The sequence below is a fragment of the Molothrus ater genome, chromosome 20 (assembly GCF_012460135.2).
Source record: "Molothrus ater isolate BHLD 08-10-18 breed brown headed cowbird chromosome 20, BPBGC_Mater_1.1, whole genome shotgun sequence".
Classification (NCBI taxonomy): Eukaryota; Metazoa; Chordata; class Aves; order Passeriformes; family Icteridae; genus Molothrus; species Molothrus ater.
In genome coordinates this window covers 6912210-6921385 of record NC_050497.2, presented here as the reverse complement: position 1 = coordinate 6921385, position 9176 = coordinate 6912210, and the positions used below count along the sequence as shown (strand labels likewise).

At 59.4% G+C, this 9176-nt stretch overlaps 1 protein-coding gene across 3 annotated transcripts in view; it reads right to left on the bottom strand.

The window, feature by feature from the left end:
* Positions 1 to 479: 479 nt before the first annotated feature.
* Positions 480 to 9176, bottom strand: part of LAMC3 (laminin subunit gamma 3) — a 31388-nt gene continuing 22691 nt past the window's right edge. Inside the window, exons 16-31 of one of the 3 annotated variants that reach the window (XM_054516929.1) lie at positions 8177 to 8365; positions 7849 to 8094; positions 7339 to 7492; positions 7094 to 7236; positions 6834 to 7012; positions 6220 to 6358; positions 5607 to 5812; positions 5250 to 5326; positions 4998 to 5132; positions 4575 to 4719; positions 4298 to 4456; positions 3983 to 4085; positions 3682 to 3881; positions 3406 to 3552; positions 3108 to 3207; positions 480 to 1038 (exon numbers count right to left, since the gene is read on the bottom strand). In XM_054516929.1, coding sequence (XP_054372904.1) covers positions 752 to 1038; positions 3108 to 3207; positions 3406 to 3552; positions 3682 to 3881; positions 3983 to 4085; positions 4298 to 4456; positions 4575 to 4719; positions 4998 to 5132; positions 5250 to 5326; positions 5607 to 5812; positions 6220 to 6358; positions 6834 to 7012; positions 7094 to 7236; positions 7339 to 7492; positions 7849 to 8094; positions 8177 to 8365 — 2609 coding nt within the window. In that variant the 3' untranslated portion in view covers positions 480 to 751. Of the gene's footprint in view, positions 2485 to 3107; positions 3208 to 3405; positions 3553 to 3681; positions 3882 to 3982; positions 4086 to 4297; positions 4460 to 4574; positions 4720 to 4997; positions 5133 to 5249; positions 5327 to 5606; positions 5813 to 6219; positions 6359 to 6833; positions 7013 to 7093; positions 7237 to 7338; positions 7493 to 7848; positions 8095 to 8176; positions 8366 to 9176 lie in introns of all 3 variants that reach the window. The other 2 variants (XM_054516928.1, XM_036394068.2) reach the window with 2 other exon arrangements.

The window sequence follows — 9176 nt, the reverse complement described above, 5'->3', positions numbered from 1 at the left end:
CGCCCCGCACCGGGAGGGCAGCGCGGTGCCCGGGCACGGGGGAGGCACCGCCGGCTCTGGGTTTCCCGCAGGAGGGAAGGCACCGGCTCCCTGTGCCCGCACCGCCCGCCGGGCGCGCCTCCGGGACACCGGGGATCGCTCCGGAGCTGCCCTGGGAGCGGCCTCGCCCCGCCGGTACCGGCCGGCAGAGCCACAGGGGCGGGATGGTACAGCCGCCCTCCAGGCGATGGATTAACGCTGGAGTGCGAGCAGCGGGAGAAGGGATGGACCGAGGGACAGTCCTGGCCGAGGTGATGTCCCGGCCATGCGTGTCCCAGCCAGGGTCGCACGCCCCCACTGTGTCAGCCTGACACCTTATGTTAAAATCATGTACTAGCATGATTTTATGCTAGAATTTTCAGACATTTGCCCCTCACCAGCCCAAATGCAGCCGCATCTCAAACCCCTGCTCTTTAAAAGCAGCAGACTCAGGTACAGTGTGCTCTCCTGCCGCCACACACCCTGGATGGACAGCTGTGTGTTATATTAAGAATTTTTAACGGATACAGCTCTAGGCAGGTGGCACCAGCGAAAAACACAGAGATCCAGGAAGAGCAGGAGGCAGCGTGAACCACATCTTCAGCAGCAGGCACACAGCAGAGGCTTGACATTTCTGTAAGAGCAGCAAATTTGTGTGTTCGCTGGAGATATATAATTGTCCTCCCAGAGAGACAGTAAGTGGCCACGGCCCCCTGCCTCTGGCCAAGCCGGATCACGCTGTGCTCTCACTGTTCCATGGTTTTGCTTTCCCAGAGCTGTCCTTGGGCAGCAGCAGGGGAGCCCCTGCCATCACACCCCCACAGCACTGCAGCTCTGGCACCCCACTCCTCGGGCAGCTTTTGTGCAGAATTAGAAAGGCGATGGCTTTGTTCTCAGTAGGAGAATCCTGTGTTCCTTCCAGGCCACTGGACCCACCAGAGATGTTGCTGGGGGATTCAACATCGATGGCAGCAATTTTACATAAATTACACAAGACTTTAGCAAACCTGATTTGCAGCACTGTGAGCAGAAAAAACATAGGTAAAACCGGTTAAAAAATGAAGCAAGCTCCAGCCTGGGGACTCGTTTCTGGTCTCATGGGAATGACTTCAGCTACCTGGAGTCACAGCACAGTCAACACAAGGTGGGCTGAGCCAGGACCTGGCTTGTCCTGCAGCCCAGCCCACACGGGAGCACAGAGGAACAGAAATGCCTTTCCTTTAAAGGCAATACAGCCACTGACCTCTGCCACCCTGTGGGAGTGACACAGGCAGGAGCGGGTGTCCAGCTGTTCCCCATCCAGTCCACACTGGCTGCACAGCCTGCTGCCATCAGCCAGCTCCTCTCCAGTGGGGCTCGTGGGGCTGTGGGTGCTGCTGCTCTGACACCTCCCTTGGCTGCATCTCTGCCACACGGCCCCTGGGACTGGTGGCAATTGGCTGTTTTATAGCCATGCCTGGTGACATTCAGTGAGCCAAGCAGAGCTGGCTGTGGCCTTGTCTTACCCTGGAGCAAGGGAACAGCAAGATCTGAGCTCCTCTCATACTGAAGCAGGCTGAGGATGTCCCACCTGCCTTCCAGGAGCTGGGTGAGGATCCATCTTTGCTTTGTTTCTGCTCATTAATTAAGCCCTCCCTGCTGTGAGCTCCCTTCCCTTGGGAAGCAGGCAAGCTGTGTGCCCTCAGGCAAGCAGCTCTCTGCCTGGCTTCACCAGGATTCCTCTCTGCACCTCTGTGACCACAGCAGGGTGCTGTGCAGCAGGACCAGCTTCCAGCACGTGTCAGAGCCTCTCTCTTCTCCTGGGGCAAGAGGGAGTGCCAGGCAGTACAGCTTGGGTACATTGCATACTTGGGAAGCTGTCCCTGCCCAGTGCACCATGCTGCGATGGGAAAGGAGGGATGCAGGAGAGCTGTGAGGATTCTTTGTTCACTCTGCAGTGAGAGACCAACCCTGGAATGGCTCCATATCCTGCACAGAAACATCAGTGCCCCTGGTGGGTGGGTGTCCCCCCATCCCAAGGACAGAGGTGGTGGCTGGAGTCATGCTGCAGAGTGCTTGAGATGCAGAGCCTGAACGGGTGTGGAGAAGGAGCTGGGGTGTGATACTGTAGGAGGGCAGTGCAGTGGGAGGGATTGGTGCTGGTGAATGCAGAGTGTCCTTCCCTCTGCCATTCCCTGTGCAGGGTGGGCACAGGGGACATGTGGCAGCAGCCAGCGACCTGTCACTTGGAGCAGCTCTCAGGGAGGCTCCGCAAAATGTCCTCCAAGTTCTGCTTGTCGGCCCGGATCTCAGCCAAGTCGCTCTCAAACGCCTGGATCTGCTCCTGCTGCCGCGCTGCCTCCTGCTGCAGCCGGCTGAGCTGGCTGGCCAGGGCACCCGGCGTGGCCAGGCGCAGCCACAGCTGCTCCAGCTGCAGCCTCCCAGCACTCAGCACTGCCTCCACCTCCGTGTCCTGCTCCAGGTTACCTGGGCAGGGAGGGAGAGGACATGGATGAGAGCAGAGAAGGGGACAGGAGATGTTCTGGATGTACTCCATGGCACCAGGCAGACTGTAAGGAGTGGGTGCAGTAGGGCATGGAGGCTTTGTAGCTTCTCACTGATCACAGACAAGCAAACAGAGCTGTGGCTCCAGGCAGGGCCTGGGCACTTCTCATTCTTACAAATGGGTCATGGTTTCCAGCCTTTTGCAAAGTTTCTTGGATGCAAGAATCCTGGAATGCTCAGAAATAAACCCACGTGATAAAAACAGGACGAGCTGGAGCAAGACCAACCAGCAACAAGGAGCAAACCCAGTCTAGCACAGCCCTCAGTTCCAAAGGGACTTTGCCAGCCTTGCTCCCCCTGAGGATCCCAAGGGAGATCAGTGTACCCAGAGCAGACATGAGCACACACATTCAGCAAGCCCCAATTCATTCTTCATGAGGGTTTTCCTCAAGACATGAGCCTTAAAGAAGCCTTGCTGAGACCATGGATGATTTCAGCCAGAGAGCACCCAGCTCAGCCTGGATGGCCATCAAGCAGGAGAGCCCTGGCCCCAAGAGCCCAGCCCTGTCCCTGGAACCTGCACCCCATTTCCCCTCAGGTCTCACCTAGGCTGTTCAGCAGGGTGTTCAGGGTCTTGATGTCTGACATGAGTGAGCCCCGGGCTTCCTGGAGACTTCTTGCCATCTCACTCACCTCTGATCCCACCTTCCAACAGAGACAGACACCCACATCAGGGACACCACTGACCCTTGGCTGGATGGTAGAGGACATCCCAGGAACATCCCCAAGGTGTTGTCCCTACAGTGGAGCTCCCAAGCCGGGTTGTTCCCTATGCTTTGGGCTGTGGGCAAAGCTGCCTCCATGCTCTGGAGGACACAACCTGCCCAAGGGCACCCAGCTGACCTGCTGTGCTTCCTCCAGGTCTCCCCTGAGCTTCTCAGCCATGTGCTCCTGCCGGGAGAGCTCCCACTGGGTCTCATTGGCACGCGTGGCGAGCTGGCTGGCATGTTTGAGGGCCTGTTTGCTCTCCTGCAGCACAGCCCGTGCCCTCTGCAAAGGACAGAGATGGGGACAGTCACCTGGGGGACACACAGCCCTGCCTGCAGCAGCCTGGGCTCTCTAGGTGACGGCTGAGCCTGGCCATGCCCAGCAGCTCCACCCCAATCCCTCAGCTCAGACCTTGGCACTCTCCTCAGAGAGTTGCTCAGCCTCCCCAGCTGTCCTCTGGGCTGTGGTGGAGATGGACAGGGAGTTTCCCAGTGTCTTCTCTGCCTGTTTAATCTTCCTCTGAGCATCCACCACCACTCTGCCCCGCACAGTGGCCATCCTCCTCCTCAGGGCAGCCTGACTCTTCCGATGCCCCAGCACCTTCTTCATGCCTATGGGAGCAACCTGGCCATCACCAAACTGTCCACTTCTCCCCTTGTCACCTGGTGAGAGCCAGGTTGTGGCTGGAGATGCTCTGACTGGTGCCTTTTACCTTCCAAACTGGCCAGGAGGGACTCAGCATCAGAGAGTGCAGCTTTTCCTCGAGAGACAGCCATGGTGGCCATGTCATGGGCAGAGCCAGCCTGGTCCTGCAGCTGGAGAGGAGAAGAGAGGAAGAATGAGGCTGGGCAGCAGGGAAATACGGGATTCAGCCTGCTCCCTTTTGGCAGGCAAGCTCCTAGGGACATCTGGGAGCCCAAGGGAAGATGTCTCCCATACATCCTCTCCCAGCTCCCTAGCTGCAATGTGGTCCCTCCAGTTGCTGGAGCAGCAGGGATGGGGCTCCATTCCTGTGAGCAGCAATTACCTGCTTGAAGCCACGAGTCCTTTGCAGCTCCAGGTGCAGTCCAGCTGCCAGTGCATGGGATGCCTCCACAGCCTGCTGAGCCAACGGCTCCTGGGCTGCTGCTGCCTGCTCCAGCACTGCCAGCTCCTGTGCCAGGTCTCCAGCCTGCATTGGCAGCACCTGCTGCAGGATCAGGAGTGCCAAAGGCTCCATGAGATCATGTCCCAGCTTGGGGGGCAGCACTGGTAAAGCAGGAGGTAGGGATGCCAGCAGGAGCTCTAGCTTGGGTGCTGCTCACCTGCCCCAGAGCAGCCACCTGCAAAAGTCTCTCAGCCAGGTCAGCCTGTGCCTGTTCCACAGCTGCCAGAGCTCTCCTGGCCTCCACTGCCACCTCTGCCATGCCAGCACCCAGCTCCTCCTGTGCCCGCTGGATTTCCTCATACCTACACAGGACACTGCTGTCAGCCAGGGCCCTCTGGTCCCTTGAAGGATGAAGAGGACAATGTGGCCCTGGACATGGATGTAGCAGAAAATTCTGGGGGCTTTTCCTGACCCCCCCAGCACACAGCACCCTGTCCCTCTGCTTTACAGCACTGCAGTGCAATGAGTTTGAAGGTGCTCAGCACGTGCCTGTTGGGCAGGTGGCAAATCCCTGTGACTGAGCCCTGTGACAGCGGCCTGGCCAGAGGAAAGGGGCTCTGGTGCCCTGCCAGCCCCTCACCCAGCCTCCAGCTCGTGCTGCACATGCTGTGTGGTGTTCCTCTCCAGCAGGTTCCTCAGGAGCTCAGAGCTGGCGTTGGAGGCACGCAGTGCTCTCCTGACCATGGCCTCCACCCATGCCATGGAGTCCTTGTGGCTGCAGGGTCAAGGACACCCAGACAGAGGGAATCAGGGTTGGCCTCCTGGCAAAGGAGTGCCCCCTGCACCCCCAGCTGGGCTGACAGCTTCCTTCCTCTGCCTGTTCAAATCTTACCTCTTGGACAGAGCCTGAGCCTCCAGTGCCCAGTGGCTCCAGTTTGTGGGCTGCTGTGGGATTTCCTGGGGAATTTCCTTGGAATGCAAACAGCAGTATTAAGACCCTGGCAGGGAGCAGGCACCCCTGGATCCTGCCAGCCCAGCATCACCAAGAACCTCCCAAAGGGCTAGAGCAAGGAAAATATCTCCTCTTGACTCAGCTGCAAGGAGGGCTATACCCACATGGACCCCAGGCTTTCCCACTCACTCACTCTGCTGGTCACATCCCACCCCAACAGTCCTGGGAGGCACATCCCAGTGCCCCCAGGATTGTCACCACCCCTCTCAGGAGCCCAGGGCCACTGAGAGCCCCCACCGTGGTAGCCAGGGTGTCTGCAGCATGCAGGATCTCCTGCTGAGCCGACCGCAGCACGGCCCCGATCTCCGAGAGCAGGGTGCAGGTCTTGGGGGGTCCATGATGGGAGCAGCTGGTGGCCTGGCTGGCATTGCTGAGACGGCCTTGTGCAGTGTCCAGTGCCCCTGCCAGCTGCCCCACCTGCACCAAGAGGGTGGCCCTGGCACCTGTGGACAGCACAAGCATCTCGTTGCCCATTGGGGTTGCTCAGGGCTCCCTGCTGCCCTGTGGAGCTGCCCCATGCCCCAGCCCCTAACACCTACTGATGAAAGGGGAATACAGTCCCTCTGGGTGCTCAGGAGGGACCCAGGAATTCAGCATCCAAAGGGTACCCATGTGTTGGTGCTCAGCCTCCAGTAATGCCCACCACTGCCTGCTCCAAGACCTCAGTGGTGTGAGCATCCCTGCAGGGCTCTGTCCTCCCAAAAAGGCGTGTCCCCTCCACTGTCCCCACCCAGGTCACACCACACTGAGGCCAGCACTCACCTGGGACCTCCTTGCACCCCCCAGCATGTCACAGCACCCTGAGGGAGCAGAGGGTGAAATGGGTGGGAGCAAGGAGAGTCCCCTGTACCTCTCAGGAGGTGTGGGCCTGGCAGCCCATCTCCACGGGGTGCATCTCCCAGCATGGCAGACTGGCCCAGGTGGGTGTCACAGCCTGGCTTCTGCAGCCACTCCTCCATCTCCTGCAGCCTGGCCCTCAGGAGGTCAGCCTGTGGGCAGGACAGGGGGACACGGGGGGACAGTGAGGCACTGCAGGGCTGTCACAGACATCTTTTATGAAAAATCCTTTCCTTAGGGTTTTTCCTCCTGAGAAGCTGAGAGGCCTCAGGAACAAATTGTAACCAATGGTTATCTGCTGCTGTGGAATGCAACAGGTGCATCTGGGATTGGTCTCATGTTGTTTCTAATTAATGGCCAATCACAGTCAGCTGGCTCAGACTCTCGGCCCGAGACACAAGCCTTTGTTATCATTCCTTCTTTTTCTATTCTTAGCTAGCCTTCTGATGAAATCCTTTCTTCTATTCTTTTAGTATAGTTTTAATATAATATATATAATAAAATAATAAATCAAGCCTTCTGAAACATGGAATCACATCCTCATCTCTTCCCTCATCCTAAGACCCCTGTAAACACTGTCACAACAGGGGTGCTGTGCCTGTTGTCTCAGCAGTGCACAGGCTGTACCTCATCCTTCACCAGCCCATAGCAGGCAGGGCACTGCTGGCAGCGGGAGCTCAGTGGCTCCAGGAAGAAGTTGGCCTGGCAGCGGTCACACTTGTAGCCCACGAAGCCAGGGTGGCACAGGCAGGTGCTGTTCTCGTGGCACTGCGGGGTGATGGAGCCCAGCGGGGAGCAGTTGCAGGCTGCAGTGGGGGCAGAAAGGCATCACAGTGTGGCTGCCAGCCCTGCTTTGGGGACAAAGATGCAGCGCCCATTCCCCTTACCTCGGCAGCCCCTGGCAGAGAAGCCGAAGAAGCCGTGCTGGCACCGATCACATCTCCTCCCTGTGACGCCAGGCTGGCAGGAGCACTGTCCCGTCAGCATGTGGCACCCGCTCTCCCGGGACCCTGTTGGGTGGCACTCACAGCTGGCATGAGAAGTGGAGGGTCATGAGCAGGCAATCAATGCAGAGAGCAGAGCTGGGAGCATGGAGCCGCTCCCTGGCAGCCCCATGGCATGCCCCACATACCTCCTGCACCCCACGGTGGGCTCCAGGCCGTAGTAGCCGGGCTGGCACTGCCCACAGGCTCTGCCTGTCACGTGTGGGAGGCAGTGGCACTGGCCTGTGACAGGATCACAGCCCTCCAGCCTCGGGTCTGAGCCACTGGGGTTGCAATCACAAGCTATGGGAGACAAAATAACCCTTAAATCCCAGCATAAATAACCAGACAAAATAACCCTTAAATCCCAGCACGGGGCTGGTGGATGGGACTGCAGGAATGGTGTGCACTGGGGCTGAGCTCCTGACAATGTGGAGAGCCACATTCCCCCATCAGCCAGGGCTCCAAAGAGCCCCTGCAAGCCAGAGTATCTCTGGGGAAGGATGGCAGTGGAGCAAGAGGGCAAAGGGGAACACGTGGGGGTGACCTGGACCATCCATCAGCCCCTAAACCTGATAGGCATCCCCCCTTCCACCCTCTGCCTTCGCTGCTGGGAGGATTTTGGCTGCAAGTGAGCTGTGCCCGGGGGCTGTACTTACGAGCACACTTCCCAGCAGGGCTGGGAGCCAGCGCATCCCCGTAGAAGCCCGGCCGGCACCTCTCGCAGTGCTCGCCCATGGTGTTGTAGAGGCAGCGCAGGCATCGGCCGGACACGGGGTCGCAGTTCCCCACGGCATTGGGATCCACGTTCCCGTGGCACTGGCACGGCTCACAGGGATGCACGGGGCCTCTCTGCCCCAGGGGATCCCCGAAAAACCCATCATCACAGAGCTCACAGCGCTTTCCTGGGGAAGGCGGAACGGTGGGGAGGATCCAGCCGTGCCCACGCTGCCCACAGCCCCTGTGCCCACCCAGCCGCAGCCTCACCTCTCTGCCCCGGGGGGCAGTGGGTGCAGACCACCTCCCCAGTGCTGGGCACCTGGGTGCAGGGCGAGCGGCCGGGGCAGGGGCAGGGCTTGCAGTCATCGGAGCGCCCCAAGAAGGGGTTGCCGTAAAAGCCGGGGCTGCAGCGCTCGCAGGAGGGACCCTCCGTATTGTGTGAGCACTGGCAGTGCCCTGCGGGGAGGAAAACCGAGCTGAGGGTCCGCGAAAATCCAACCCCGAATAACAACGGGGACTGCGGGAGGGATAGAGACCCCAGCACTGAGCGTGGCAAGAGGGATGTGCAGCTCCAAGCGAGAGGTTGCACATCTCCAACCAGCGCTCGGGACATTTTCCCTCCTTGCCCTGTCTTTGGTCGAGGGAGAAGGTTTTGGAGAGGGCACGGCGGCCACAGCGATGCAGGGACGAGGCAGCGCTGGCACACGCAGCACCATCAATGTGTGCGGGGGCTGCCGGCGCCTGCCGTAATCCGCAACACATTTCTGAGTGTCGAGGCGCGTCCTTTCCAGCCCGGCTTGGGAAACACAAACAGCCGGCCCGGCACCCACCAGGGAGCATCTCCAGAGCGAGCCGAGCCTCTGAGTCAGCCTTCCGAAATCGGCTGTGAGGAGGAGAGGGAGGAAGAGGAGGGAGAGTGCTCAAGGAACCCCCCCAGCTCCAGGCAGATGCTCTGCTTCACTGGAGACAGAGGAGTCAGGGGGAGGATTTTCCCCCGTGTTTTGTGGGGTCGGTCATACCAGGAAGGCTGCGCAGGAGGGGGTGTTATTCCATTTTCCCCACATCCAGGCAGAGTCAGACGATGGAAAAGAAAGAAAAAGCGGGTGGCAGGAAGAAGTGGAAAAATAAACTAAAGGAAGTGCGCAGGCTGGCAGCGCCCAGGCCGGAACATCAAAAGTCTGGCCCCATCCCTGGGGATTGTGCAGTCGGCGGCGCCAGCCCCTCTCTGCGGGATGAGGGCGGGTTTGCAGAGCTGCCGCCCGTGGTT